Source organism: Primulina eburnea, chromosome 4 (genome assembly GCF_022965805.1).
Source record: "Primulina eburnea isolate SZY01 chromosome 4, ASM2296580v1, whole genome shotgun sequence".
Lineage (NCBI taxonomy): Eukaryota > Viridiplantae > Streptophyta > Magnoliopsida > Lamiales > Gesneriaceae > Primulina > Primulina eburnea.
The window spans coordinates 4,864,341-4,878,511 of record NC_133104.1 but is presented as its reverse complement, the minus strand read 5'-3'; the positions used below and the strand labels follow the sequence as shown (position 1 = coordinate 4,878,511).

The window sequence follows — 14,171 nt, the reverse complement described above, 5'->3', positions numbered from 1 at the left end:
TAGGGAAATTGAAACCAATAGTAACTTATATTATGTCATATTTTCAAAAAAAAATTATTTCAACAATAATGTTTCTATTAAAAGGATTGGCGATTTCAAAATCTCACAGCCTCGAATTTAATCCAAACTCCAAAACTGAGATAATAATCAACATAACAAACACTCGAGCAACAAAACAAAAAGTGTTCTTTGAGGCCGAAGACAGGACCTGATCGAGAATCCAAAGGTCGACTCACCACCTTCGAGCTCACTTCATCTTCGCCTCAGTGAACAGAACATGGCGGTTCACGCGTGGATCATACTTTCGAAACTCAAGTTTGATGTTACTGGTGTGGAGCCTCTTGGTCTTTTTCACCACATAGAAGAATCCAGTCCCGGCAGCCGAAACCAGCCTCACCAACATGGTGGCCTTCTTCTTCTTGTCACCCATTATCACTTTACTATTTGGCCAATAACAGATTCATCTTTCGATTCGATATCCAAAATACATAAACATTTACACACACTCCAAAAAATGAACTTTAAAACGGAGCCAAATGATTGACCATAACATAGTTAAGAAGCAGACAAACTTGAACTGACAGAAACACCTGAGAACTCAAAGGTAGCAAATAATATCTTCCCACATGGAGTTCACGTAGCCAGTGTCCGATAGAGAAAAAAAAACTAAAAAACAATTTTCATCAAATTTCAGCTCAGGTTTTAGCAAGTGGCATCAAAATTCCATGCATCAAATAAAGAGCTCTTTCAGGAATAACATCAAACACGTAATGCACATTATACACAGACACGACTATTGCACATTGTTTCGAATCGGCACACCGTGGGTGCAAGAGTGCGTGTGAACGCGTGCGCGAATTGAGAGAATTACCCGCTTCAAAGAGATCGCGAGAGAGGAGAGGAGTTAGCGTCAGTCAGCTGGCCAAATACTGGTAGGATCGAAGGACGGGGGGGTGTAACGCAATAAATTGGGCCGGGAAATATATAGTTTCTCAAGCCCATTGGATTTTGAGTTGGGCTATGTATAAATGAGTTCATATATTATGGGCTTCCCCCTTAAGTACTTGGGCCTTATTATGGTTCGAGAGCCCACCGATTCCACCCTTCGCCTTCCATGGTAAATAACGGTGACACCCAACCGTTCGCATACTACGTACACATTCTTCCAAATATATTATATATACATATATATTGTATTTATCTTCCCCTCTAATTTGGTCCAAGAAAATCTGATTTATTCCCCAGAAAGCCGATTTCTTTTATTTTTTGTTTTTGGATCAAACTACGGTAAACTGACGCGGCCTATTTCAAGGTAAGAAATTTATAAGTATGCAAAAATTTATAATTCTTCGAGTGCTTGGGTCACTGATTACGTGGTCTGACCAGTTTGTTTGTTGGTGATTGAGAAATCTTTAGCTCATTAATACAAGTTGAAAACTTTGGTTGAAGGTATAAAAAGGCAGAAATTTTTAGCTTATTGTTGAATTTTTGGTTGAAGGCATACATACTAGAGACTTAGAGTCAATTTATCTGTTTTATTTTTCCGTTTTATTGGATTTTAGTTTATTTTATCACGCTGATAACCTTTTACTGCACAAGGAGTCGATACATTTGCAATTGGAGACTGAGGAGATGTCTGAAGAATTTAAGTGATCAAGCTCTCACTAGCTGGAACTTGTGTTTTGCAGGAAATATTTGGTGAATTTCCGACGGCTTGTTGGTTCATTTATTTAACAAAGTGCTGATTTTGTCACCTCTTCGGTGAAGGAACTGAAAGGGAATTAATTGAGGTTACTGTAGTTGTAGTTCTCTTTATATTTGAAGTGTATCTATTTATTTATTTACTATTTGGTCATTGGTTCAGATTGTGGAAGAAAAGATTTAGAAGAGAATGAGTAGGTTTGGGAGGTATTTTGATGGTTCTGAAGGTGCGAATGAGGCCGGAGGACCAATTGGAAATTCGTCGCGTGGTTGTTGTGATGATGAATTTTCGCAACTCACGAAAATTAAGTCCGCTCCACATGAGCATCTGAGCAGGACATCTCCTGGCAAGGCAAGATTACCCATTTCACCGGTGAAAATGTTGCTGGGCAGGGAATGTAATTACAATGGAAGAGGGAGGTTCTCAACGTCAGATGCATGTCATGTGTTGAGCCGATATTTGCCCGTGAACGGCCCTTCCGTTATTGATAAGATGAGAAGTCGTACATATGTGTCTCAGTTTTCTGCAGATGGGTCCCTTTTCATTGCTGGATTTCAGGTATTCTCAGTGCTTGGGTTGAGCTTTAGAACTTATATATGAAATCCCTCGGTTTGATTATGACCCCTTACTTACTGGTCTGAACAGGATAGCCACATTAGAATCTACGATGTTGATTTGGGATGGAAAATTCACAAGGATATTCAGGCTAGGAGTTTGCGATGGACAATTACTGATGCATCTCTTTCCCCGGATCGGAGATTCCTTGTAAGCTTATTAATTTTAACCAAGAATGTGTATAGTTGACCTTTGTGTGTGTCTCGTTACTATGATATTATCTATGGAAATTCTTAAAAAGTTTTTTTCTCATGTCAAAAAGGGAAAGGATAATTGTACAGAACAAAAACGATGTGAATTCGTAAATATTCTATTAATGAATTAGTTTTAGATGAACGCATTTAGCCTGCATTACACCATCATCTATAGGCTCCACTCTACTCTTCTTTTTGTTTTAAGTTCCATAAGAAACCAGTTTGCTGCTTTTGAGGCCATATGTATCTGATTGATAACTAACACATGATATTGTTTCTGTCGATTAAACCTTTTTACTCAACTTATCAGTTATGAACTGCAATCAGATTACTTTTGGTGAAACTTGTTCCATTTTTCTTTTTCCATTTCCAGCCAGAGGTTTCCTATATAAATTATCTGATGCCACTTTCCACAGGTTTATTCCAGCGTTTCACCAACAGCGCATATTGTCAATGTGGAATCTGCTGCAAAAGAGTCCCTCGCAAATGTGACGGTTTGTATTTCTAGCTCTTTTGCTCCTTTCGTCGTATAGAAACCGCTAGCAACTATTCTTGGCCTGCTAAGAGTTAGTATTCCTCTATTGCACGTTTTGAACATTCTAGGCCTTTGGTATTGGTGTTTTTAATTAAACTAGCGGCAAAGGATTTAGAATTGTATGTAGAGAAGATTTTAACGTGGAGGAAAGTTTTATTGGAGAGAGAGTGAAGATAATAATAAGAGAGAGAAATGATTTTTTGAAAATTACAAAAAGAATTTATTTCAATCAAATTAATTTTTATTTTCAACAAATATGTAGATTTTTGTAGGAAAAATTATTTTCATTTTATCTATAACCAAATAAAAAATATAATAATAATAATAATATTAATAATAATAATAATAATCAAAGTATTTTGGCATTTTTTTTAAAAAAATATGTTAACTTTAGGTATAATAATAAAAATAAAAATATTTAATATTTCAATCAAACTTATTTTTTATTTTCAACAAACACGTAGATTTTCGTCGAAAAAAATATGTTCACTTTATCTATAACTAAATAAAAAATTTATAATAATAAAAATCAAAGTATTCATAGAAAAAAATATGTTCTCAAATTTGATGTTTATCCAACAAACTTGTATTTTACAATTTTGACCTTATCATAATAATTGATTTTACTAAAACATCCATACTAAATTACTCAAGTGTGTACAAAACAAGGACAAAGTTGACAATACACAATGAAAAACTTTGACACTGGTTCACACTTTTATAATATGTATAGATTTATTGACCTATGGTATGTATATTTTCTTGGATTCAACGAGATATAGTTCATAGTTTTTTAGCCGAGTAACAGAAAAATGAACATGCTTAACTCCAACCAAGAAGCAGGCATTAATCGACATTTTTGTTTAGATGTACGCTAATGAAATGAATTATGTTACACCATTTGACCTTTATATATGAATAGGATGCACGTACCAATTACAAATATTCTAATGCTAGGTCTGTTGCAATTAAATGATGTAACTCTTTGATTCTTGTCTAATTCTATGTAGCATTGTCTATATAACATTGCTTGGTCTACATGTATGTGCCTTGAGTTGCTGGCTAACACATCGTTTTTACTTTTTCTATCCAGGAAATTCATGAAGGTTTGGAGTTTGCAGCTGAAATTGATAATTACGATGAGTATAGTTTAGGCATCTTCTCTGTGAAATTTTCAAATGACGGACGAGAGCTTGTGGCAGCTAGCAGTGATGAGTCAATATATGTTTATGATCTTGCAGCAAAAAGGGTCAACCTTAGAATCCCAGCTCATATGGTAACCACTGCTTTCTTTGATTATGATGTGACGTCTTTACTTGTTCCAATCCCATCAAATTGATCTTTTACACCTAAACAATGGAATAGATAAGCACTTGACACGTCAATTAAGTTGAATATGAGAGATTTTATTGGTGATAGCAGAGATGTAGCAAATATTTTTATTCAAGTTCTATCCTATGAAATATGATCTTTTCTGTTGGTAATGGATTGTGGCAAGCAACGCCGAGTGTCGTAAAAGATAGAGATTACGAGATACTATGGAAAATGATGGGTGCTTAAGCAGCATAAAAAATGGGGAAGGATGAAAGAAGATCCCATCCAGTTTGGCTGACCGTCCCCTTTTTATCAGAATAATGAGCCATACATCTGTGTATTCAGTTTTTGTCAGATATAGTATCCCACTTTCTAAATTATTTACTTATTTGCTAGTCATATAAGGAGAGTGAGGATGCTATGTTTTAGGAGAGGAACCATCATCTTGTCAGGCTAAGGATGTCCCTGTTGTCTTGTTGTTTGTCTATGCGATGGAGTGATAGAATGATTGTGTTAAGATTATGGATTTAGTTTTAACTCTACAATGGATTGAAACATGACGCTTAGATTGTTATACTAGTTCTTATATAAAATTTCTTATATAAAATTTCCAAAAAACTTAATTCAGCCGTTGTGAGACATCTAACACCCCTCACACCTATGAATGAACATCCGGAGCGTGATGTTTACAATGATTTGAAACATGACGCTTAGATTATTATACTGTTTAAAAATTTCTAGTGGAATAATGACTATAGTTTTGGTGCAGTGACGAGCATTTGGCTTTTAAATTGGTATTAATACCAAAATCACATGTTCGATTCCTGTAAGTCGTGAATTGCAACTATTATTGGGGAGCAAAAGTTGTCCATACCTTATGTGGCTGCGTATGTGGCAAAGTGATTGAAACGTGAGACTTTAAGTTGTTGTATGGTTTAAAAAATATGACGTGTGCTTCACCATTACTATTAGTTAATTAGTTATTTATATGGCGGGTGTCATGTTCTACAATTGTGAACAAGTTTTTTGTGTAATGTTTAAAACTGTCCAGAGTTCAGGTGTTTAGTTTTTCTTTTATCTTTGATCCTTTTTTACCATAAAGAAAAAAAAACATTATTACTATTTTTACACATTAAATGGTTGGTCAAGAATACTGGGATAAAGTAGAATAATTCACTCTGAAAGTGAAAATAATTCCAATTTCTAAGTATGTGGACTCGCTGGTTTCTTAACTGATCTATATAATTTACCGACATGTCTGAAGTTAATTAAAAACTATAAATCTCTTCTCATATGTATATATTACCATCGATTCTTCATTTTCTGTTCCCCGTCACTCTGGCTTTCTCTATCAAATGCTTAAATCTTTTCTCGAATAATTGTACTTGGTAGGGTGGAATTATGAAAAGAAATTTAGTTGTCATTCATATGTGATGTATCTCAATATCCACCCATCCCCGATAAGAAAAAGGTAAAGAGGATAATAGGAAAAGAAAATGAATTGCTTGAAGTCTTACTTGATCACAACAATTCCATCAACTCGTCATTACTGAGGTTGATACTATTTGGACTAGTTATTCTATGATTGCTCACTATTTTTACTTTTATAGAGTTAATCCGTGCTGCAATATGTACACTTGTCAGTTCCTGTGATGAATATGAGGAGTATTAATTTGACATGCAAATTTTTTTCAGTCGGATGTCAATGCAGTGTGTTTTGCAGATGAAAGTGGTCATATAATCTATTCTGGAAGTGACGATCACCTCTGTAAGGTAATGTTTGTATGGTTATCGAATTTGAAGTTTGACTTTCATTTTCCCGTTTCCTCTGGTTGAGGAAATAAGTTTCAAATTTTCATCCCTAGCTTAAAAGCATTTTTTATTGGCTAGTCGTGTTCTTTGTGTACTACACATTATCATATTTAGAGCAGTTCATATACCTAAACTCAGGAGAGAAGAAACATGCCTGATTCATTCTGAATAATTTGTTTCCAATGCAATGTCTTTAATTTGTTCCGGGGAAGCTGATTGCTTTTTAAGTCACAATAAAAGGTTACATTAGAGAGCCACACAGGCAATCCCCCTACTATCCCAACTTACTATCATTGGATAGATGATATTGAATTAGATACCCAAGACCAAGGGCTTGTTGTTTTATACTCAAATCTTTTGATTCTTACCGTGGCTTCAATGTCACATTGCGATCTGTGTAGTGCAAAACATTATGACATTTATTTCTACCAGACAACATTCACATCCAATATCAACACTTGTCTGACCAAATCTCTACTCACATATCTGAAACTAAAAAATAAGCCCGTATGTGGCCATTGTGCTGGCCCTAGTAAGGCAGAAACTTGCACGCAGATATTAATGATGAAATTTATATCTGCGCAATCTGAATTGTAAGTGTTTCTTACTGAATCCTTGCATTGTAACTCAACTATCAAAGTGTTGATTTTCTAATATATTGATCGTTCAGGTTTGGGACAGACGTTGCTTTATAAACAGAGGACAAGCAGCTGGAGTCCTTATTGGACATTTAGAAGGCATTACGTTTATTGATACCCGTGGAGATGGCCGTTACCTTATCTCAAATGGAAAGGATCAATCCATCAAACTTTGGGATATAAGAAAAATGTCGTCCGATGTCAATTAGTACGCCTAAACTACATATTTTTTCTCGTACTTTTGTTTCTTTTTTAATAATGCTACGGAGAAAGCATTCATTAATATCTCGACTCCTCCATGCTGATTTAATATATTTTTTCAGATTATGATATGACTTGGTAATAAGTATTAATTTTTTTATAATATAGCACTTCAAGACGTCACTATGCTGACTGGGATTACCGATGGATGGAATATCCAGAACAGGCAAAAAATCTTAGACATCCAGATGACCTTTCATTGGCAACATACAGAGGTCATTCGGTCTTGTGCACCCTCATACGCTGTTATTTTTCACCAGCATATAGGTAATTAATTTTTCTATGGTTGCTGTTACGAGTTCTTGAAGCAAGATATGAACTTCAGACGTCTGATTTCAGTTGGAGTTAATTAGCTTTTTCAGTGAGTCTTGATAATGTGTTCTGCGCATTGTGTTCAAATCTCAAACTCACCTTCCATATTTCTGTGACTTTGGCAGCACCGGCCAAAAGTATATTTACACAGGATCGACTGATGGTTCGGTGTATATATACGACGTGGTAAGCAGCACCTACTTAATCACAGCTCTTAAAATGTATCGATATTTTTGTGGATGTAATATCATCTCTGCTACTCTCTGTTTCTTCTTCTTTCAACACCGACTTCTTTTTCCATAGGTAAGTGGGGATCAAGTTGCAAAGCTCGATTTTCATGGTGAACCCGTGAGAGACTGCAACTGGCATCCTTGCTATCCTATGATCGTTAGCTCTTCATGGGATGGGATCATCGCCAGTTGGGAATTTCCTGGTAAAGGTGAAGACTCGATGCTCGTGAAACGAACGAGAAGAAGGCGACGTGTTTTCTACTGAATGTGCACTCTGTGAGGTGTATTTAAGGTTCAAAGCCACCATACATATGTGATCAAAGTTGTGTATGGTCATGGCATTTTTCAAATATAATAAATGATTTCATAATGTGTGTTTGTTTACTAAATTCGTTGGACAGTGCAAACTTGTAGAGTTCAAGACATTTATTTTTATTGCAATTTACAATATTATCTAACTTATCATTTTCGTTTAATTTTTATAGTTACCGGAGATGATAAATTTGAGTTTTGATTTCATATTAGCCACTTACATTTCGATCAAAGCTCGTTGGATTGCAACTGAACCGAGCGTTTGGGAGTTAATAGATTTATTTATATATTTATATTTATATTTATATTTTAACAAGAATAAAGAAAAATTCCCATGTTCGTGTAATAATTTTGTTTTACTTTTATAATTTTAATATTTTTTCTAGAAAAACATGTTACCAATATGTGACGACGTCGTCCCGCCATATTTTGGCCCGTCAACAAACAGGGTGGAGCGAGCCAGCCTGCCAACTTTCTTTTGTAGTTTTTTTTTATTATAACGCTTGTAATTTTATCCAGAAAGCAATAAATGGTCTATTACAAGATTCATCAACCAAAACGGAAAAACCTCATTTTTTGAGCAGGGGAAGAAAGAGAAAAAAATGCAAGTGAATGAGCCACCCGATTCGCCGATCTGCCAACCTGTCTAATATATCAGTGCAGCTATCCAATGAGTTCCGAATATCCAATGCCAGTGCACCACAATAATTTAAATCTTCTGCTGAGTTGATAACTGCTTGCATTGCCAGCAGAAAGTCAATAGTAATTACATAGGCTTTTATCCCACGTTCTTGCAACAGCCTCATCCCATCTCTTATTGAAAGGAGCTCAGCGAAAACCACCGACCGTGGCTTAGAGATTCTTTTCCTGAAGGCAAGCTTATTTGACTGTCACGATCTCGCACTATGCCCCCAATCGAATAACCACCAGTGTCAAAATTAACCGACGCGTCTGCCTCAAGTTTCAAGGTGTTAATCGGTGGTCTCATCCAGCGTTCGAGCTGGGGTAATGGCTTCGGGGCAGGTGCGGTAAGTGAGGATTCCCGAGCTTCCTTGAAGTCTTTCAAAAGGGAGGCGCTCCACTCCACATCTAATTGAGCACATCCATGCACCTTCTCAAGCAAAAGCCTCAATCTATCATGCCATACAGCCCATGTATGTATCGAAAAACCTCCATATCTTCCTCGCTTAACACTGCTTTCATTTGGATGAAGGTATTCAAGAAATCCATGTCTTTTACCTGTTTCAGAAAAAGATGAAAAATTGTATCCTTCCAACACCTCTTTGCAAATGGACACCAAAACAGAGCATGCTCGATTGAATCATGACCATAACCACACAACTGACACGGATCTGTGACAAGAACATGATGCCGCAACAAGTTCGCACGAGATGGAATAATGTTGTGCAATGCTCGCCACCAAAAAATCCGAACCTTGGGAGGAACTGACAAAGACCATACAAATTTCCACCAAGATTTCACATGGGTGTTTGAGGTATGGCTGGGCGTATCAAAGAACCCGACTTCAAGCTTGTAACCATTCCGCACAGTGTACTTTCCTTTGGGATCATAGAGCCAGAATCGAGAATCCTCAATCGCATTATTTGCTAGTGGGATAACTAGAACATCTTCAGCTATATAAGACAGGAGGATGGTTCGAATCAGCGACTCATTCCATGCTCCATTCACGATGAAAGAGTTTGCTTTATCAAGATCATTCGGGATACCTACATGTCGCCTTAGAGACTGCAATCCTGGAATCCATTGGTCTCGAAAAGTTGCGATTTTTCTCCATTACCAACCCGCCAACACAGACCTTTCCTCAGTAGCTTTCTACTCCATAAAAGTGATCTCCAAATAAACGATGGATTATTACCTGACGGAACGTCCATAATATCATGATGCTTGAAATATCTCGCCTTAAAAACCCGGGCTACAAGAGAGTCTGGATTAATGGCAATTCTCCAAACTTGTTTCGCAAGAAGGGCTCTATTGAACGGTTCCAGGTTACGAAAACACATTCCTCTCATACATTTTGGCACACATAATGTATGCCAATCTTTCCGGTGCATTCTCCTTCCCCCTTCTTCCATGCCCCACCAAAAATTGGCACATTCCCGTTCAATAACCTCACAGATCGCATTAGGTATATGGAAACATGACATAGCGTACGTGAGGATAGACTGTAAAACAGACTTAACATTTCTTTGCCTCCGGCGGAAAAAGTCTTGTTGCCCCACCCTTTCAAACGTTTCACTATAGTCTCAATTAAATATATGAACGGGAGCTTACGCAAAGAGAAGGTCGGCAATCCCGGTAAATGTCAAGCCTTATTTCATGCATAAACAATAAAAATAATATAACTAAAATATTAAGGATCGACTTGTTTAGGCTCTCTTTCAAAAGAACCAATAAATAATAACTAACTCACATATTTTAATGACGGGATATAGAGACTCAACAGACATAATCCGTGTTAACGGCTATAGCCCTAGAAGACTGATGAAGAAAGTATTAAATTTTTTAAGTTAAATTATTGGAGTAAGAATGAAATTTGATTAAGCAGTAGTTCAATCGAAATTATGCCAAATTAAGGATTAATTTTTTTCCCCAATTGGAAATCTTTGGAGGGTTAAAGTCGTTGATCATTATAAAATCCCGATGCCCTCGCACGTTTTATTTCCACTGTTCGATAAAAAGAACCGCTCTAAAGATCTGTCACACGATACGCTCATCGGAATTCGAAAAATTGGAAGTGAAGTCCCGGAGCAATGGCTTCTCGATCGGTGAAGCTCACATTCCGGCTTATACTGGCGGTGGTGGCGGTAATGGTACTGTATTACGTCGGACGGCCGCTGTACTGGAAAATATCAGCCACCATTCACGATGTTCGTGACAACAAACAAACTGTTTCTGGAGGTTTTACAAGCTCTCTCTTTCTCTGTGACTTCTGAGTGTCGAACACATACGTAATCGAATTTTTGGTTTAAAATTACGTTTGGTTGAGTCTTGAATCAAAGATTTGACGTTTCGGAAACATTTTAGTCATTTTTATGTTGGCATCATGTGTGTTTGTTTGACAAAGACTTTCAATTGATTGTGATTCTGGTTGACGAGTTGACTGGAATTTTTCTTTTGGATCAGTTTGATCGTAGTGCATGCTAAATTGATCTTGGAACGCGGAAAAAGAGATTTATTTCAGTCGGGTCTCTTTGTAATTTTTACCATTCTTTGTTTTTCGTATTCTTTTCATCTTCTTCACGTTTTATTATATGCAGGGATTTCACAAATTGTGCAAGAAGCTCAAAAATCCGTTGGGTGGTTTCATGATGAGTCAGATTCCGGATTACAGGAGGATAAGAAATCTCTCTCTGCTAGAAGGTTTCTTTTGGGGAAGGTCCTGTGACATGTTCGTTTCTATTCTTTTTACAATTTTGTCCATGAAATGATAATGCAGAATGGTTTGTATCATTATAGTCGTCTTTTTATGTTGCTGAAAAAAAAATTGGTGTTACATTCTAAACAACATATATCTCGAAAGATTGGTTTGTATAATGATATGGACTTTTTAAATGTTGTACGAGTAGCTAATGATATTAGTGGTGAAATTATTTCTGTGTTTTTCATGGAAAAATTACATTTCTTCGCAAGAAATTGTGAAGCTCTTCTTGAGCACTCTCAAAGTAGTTGAGCATGTCTGCTAGTAAAAACCGAAACTTAAATTGGATGGTGATGAGAATTAAATGAAATTTTTTGTAGAATTATGAATATATAATGTTGTTTTGAAGCTAGAAAAAATCCCAAGATTTTGCAAATTTACACAATCCACTTACATCGAGACAAGAAGCTATAAGTCATAGGAACACAAGTGACGATGTTTATTATTCGATTAGGCACTGTTCTTGGTCTATGTTGTGCACGTTAGCAATATTCTCCTTTGAATACTTACGCATCTTGACTGAATGTATATACATTGTTCTGCAATGACGTTGTTGAGTAACCGGCGGTGGGTGAAAATTTTGGTTTACAAACTATATACAAATGTGAATATTCTTTGAGTGACCCGGCCCAAGAAAAAGTAAAAGATAGAGAATTATTGAAGCCTGAAGCCCAACAATTTATCCACTAATGTTCCAGTTACTTTATGCATTCTGAATTTCTTTTATCTCAACTGGTGATCCCAAAATCAGAACTTGTCAAAGCTGTAGGGGTTGGTCATTTTTATTTTTCTTGTGAGAATTAGTAGTTGCAACACTCTTTCATCATTCACTTTATGAAATTTTTTTAGATATAGTGGTTAGATAGGTTCATGGTTTCTGTGCTCCAAGGTCCAAGCTTATACTTCTTTGATTTCTCTAAAAGCTTTTTTGGAATGCAGAAGGCATATAATGGAGTGTAAAATATGACACCTAAGTGGTTAGTCTAGAGATCTAGTGGCTTTTAATAACAGAACTGTAGTATTGTGCAGTTATAATTAAATTATTACGTGAATCTCATTCCTTTCATTGGTAATTTGATGGACCAGAAGTTGATATTCCCTATTATTATGTTACTCACTGCTTGTTTGTTATATTCCTTGTTCCTGCTCTGTTTTTTCACCTGGCGATGTTAGATTCTCTAATTAATTGCTAACTAAGGGATACTAGCCAGGTTCCTAAGCGTTATCTTGTTGGATGTCCCCTGGGGCGTATATTTGATGGATACATATCATATATTTTTACTGGATTAGATAGAAGTACATGTTAACAAATGAAAAGTAGATCCGTTCCATCAGGGTTAACGATCATATTTCGACAGTATCTTATATGGTCATTTGTCAGCTGTTGTATATTTACTGTACTGAATACCATGAGAACTTATTGTTTTAATCCTTAAATATTTACTGGCTTGTTTTGTTTAAAACAGTAAATATCAATTTTATAAAAAATGAAAATTCTTAATTGATATTTTTGGTTTGCATTTGAATTCATTAATTGTATTATATTAATTTATATTGCCAATCAAGGTCATATTTCATATATTTTTTTATGATTAATATATTACGTTGATATATAAAACTATCATATCTTCCTTATGTTTTACCATAGTTCTTTGAACATATTCTATCCCGTCTCTGTAGCTTGTTTGTTCTTGTGTCTGTTTCCTTGTAACATAGGCTGCAGATTACCTTTTGCGATAATGTTTTGAAGTTTTTTGGAATTGAATGTTGTATTTAGATTAGTTCTACTTTATAGGTAAAGTTCTTTTTAAGCTGTTAGGATATTTCATTTTCCTTAAATATAGTTGTGTTAGAAGCTCTGTTGTTTGTACTACCTTTTTAAACTCACCCCTAATTTTCCATCATCAAATTCGTTTAGTTTCACTTTTCTTATTTTTTTACCCTTCTCAATCATCATTACTTCCCCTCCAGCGATGAAATAATCTTCAGAAATTTAAAGGAATATAGGATTTTCATCGAAGTTATTATTGCACTTGACAGAAAAAGGTTACTCCATTCAATCTAACAGTTGGAGTTGTGGAGCTCTGAAGTGCTTTAGGTACCTAATTATGCTTAGAGTTCTTTCAAAATTCTCCTATTGAACCCACTGCTTGAAATGCTTGTATTTTTTTTTCCCACTTTCTTCTTGTTGCTTATGAATAGTGGATCCATGGCAGCCTTGACTTAATATGACAGGATCTTCTGGTTAATTGGCTTTTTGACTTTCCTGATTTTTTTTAAATTTTATAACCAAATTGACTTTCATTTTGTCAAAGAATTGGAAAATTATTACCATGATGGATTTAATGCTATTACATTGTTGCATCATGTAGTGGAATATGTCAAAGGTAAGATTTCTCCATATCTCCATGGATGTAACATGAACTTTTATTTTTGTATTGCATAGTTGAGTTTATATAAAGTTTCTATACATAGAAAGTAAGTGATACATGGCTAATGAGATGTTCCAATTGGTGGAGTATTGTCTCATAAGTATATTCGAGTTGGTGGAGTATGTAAACATGTTGTCAATTATCACAATTTTGATTTCTCATACCAACATTTTCTCGAAAAGCTTGCCTAATACAGTTTAGCCAGCCATCATGATATGTATGTTATTGCATTAAGTCATAAGGTTTATTTGAGTCTCGTCACAAAAAAAGATAAAAAGAGTAAGGGATACTTGTTGGTTCGGTTTAAATTTTTAGTAACATATGTATGATCACCAATTGTGTGCATGAAGATGTGTATATTTTGCTGTTTGGTTT

General features: G+C 35.6%; 3 protein-coding genes across 9 annotated transcripts in view; 2 read left to right on the top strand and 1 right to left on the bottom strand.

Moving 5' to 3' along the window:
• Positions 1-11,498, top strand: part of LOC140830740 (uncharacterized) — a 53,288-nt gene extending 41,790 nt beyond the window's left edge. The window contains exons 1-2 of one of the 2 annotated variants that reach the window (XM_073194206.1): positions 10,540-10,844; positions 11,204-11,498. In XM_073194206.1, coding sequence (XP_073050307.1) covers positions 10,697-10,844; positions 11,204-11,331 — 276 coding nt within the window. In that variant the 5' untranslated portion in view covers positions 10,540-10,696 and the 3' untranslated portion in view covers positions 11,332-11,498. Of the gene's footprint in view, positions 1-10,539; positions 10,845-11,203 lie in introns of those variants that run through there. The other variant, XR_012117668.1, reaches the window with a different exon arrangement.
• On the bottom strand, positions 9-982 carry LOC140829715 (uncharacterized). Of its 4 annotated transcripts, XM_073193020.1 has the most exons (3): positions 872-889; positions 583-666; positions 9-440 (listed from the first exon to the last, which is right to left on the bottom strand). In XM_073193020.1, exon 3 carries the CDS (start codon positions 428-430, stop codon positions 248-250), a length of 183 nt encoding a protein of 60 aa, XP_073049121.1. In that variant the 5' UTR covers positions 431-440; positions 583-666; positions 872-889; the 3' UTR covers positions 9-247. The 4 variants fall into 4 exon arrangements, 3 of the variants coding, with proteins under 3 accessions (XP_073049121.1, XP_073049122.1, XP_073049119.1); XR_012117501.1 differs by lacking the exon at positions 583-666 and having other exon boundaries at positions 872-982; XM_073193021.1 differs by lacking the exon at positions 583-666 and having other exon boundaries at positions 9-464; positions 872-921.
• LOC140830739 (LEC14B homolog) lies at positions 1,167-8,075 on the top strand. 3 transcript variants are annotated; one of them, XM_073194203.1, is made up of 11 exons: positions 1,167-1,312; positions 1,689-1,790; positions 1,865-2,260; positions 2,348-2,467; positions 2,928-3,005; positions 4,140-4,322; positions 6,056-6,133; positions 6,843-7,018; positions 7,180-7,338; positions 7,509-7,569; positions 7,687-8,075. In XM_073194203.1, exons 3-11 carry the CDS (start codon positions 1,892-1,894, stop codon positions 7,876-7,878), a joined length of 1,416 nt encoding a protein of 471 aa, XP_073050304.1. In that variant the 5' UTR covers positions 1,167-1,312; positions 1,689-1,790; positions 1,865-1,891; the 3' UTR covers positions 7,879-8,075. The 3 variants fall into 3 exon arrangements, with proteins under 3 accessions (XP_073050304.1, XP_073050306.1, XP_073050305.1); XM_073194205.1 differs by having other exon boundaries at positions 1,689-1,799; positions 1,875-2,260; XM_073194204.1 differs by having other exon boundaries at positions 1,173-1,312; positions 1,600-1,790.
• Positions 11,499-14,171: the final 2,673 nt, after the last annotated feature.

Excerpts from the sequence above, each read along its gene's own strand:
- LOC140829715 (XM_073193021.1), bottom strand. The coding sequence starts at position 430 with ATGGGTGACAAGAAGAAGAAGGCCACCATGTTGGTGAGGCTGGTTTCG.
- LOC140830739 (XM_073194203.1), top strand. The coding sequence starts at position 1,892 with ATGAGTAGGTTTGGGAGGTATTTTGATGGTTCTGAAGGTGCGAATGAG. Across the intron at positions 2,261-2,347 it reads TTTTCATTGCTGGATTTCAG|GATAGCCACATTAGAATCTA; the intron begins GTATTCTCAGTG and ends TGGTCTGAACAG. Across the intron at positions 7,019-7,179 it reads ATGTCGTCCGATGTCAATTA|CACTTCAAGACGTCACTATG; the intron begins GTACGCCTAAAC and ends TTTATAATATAG.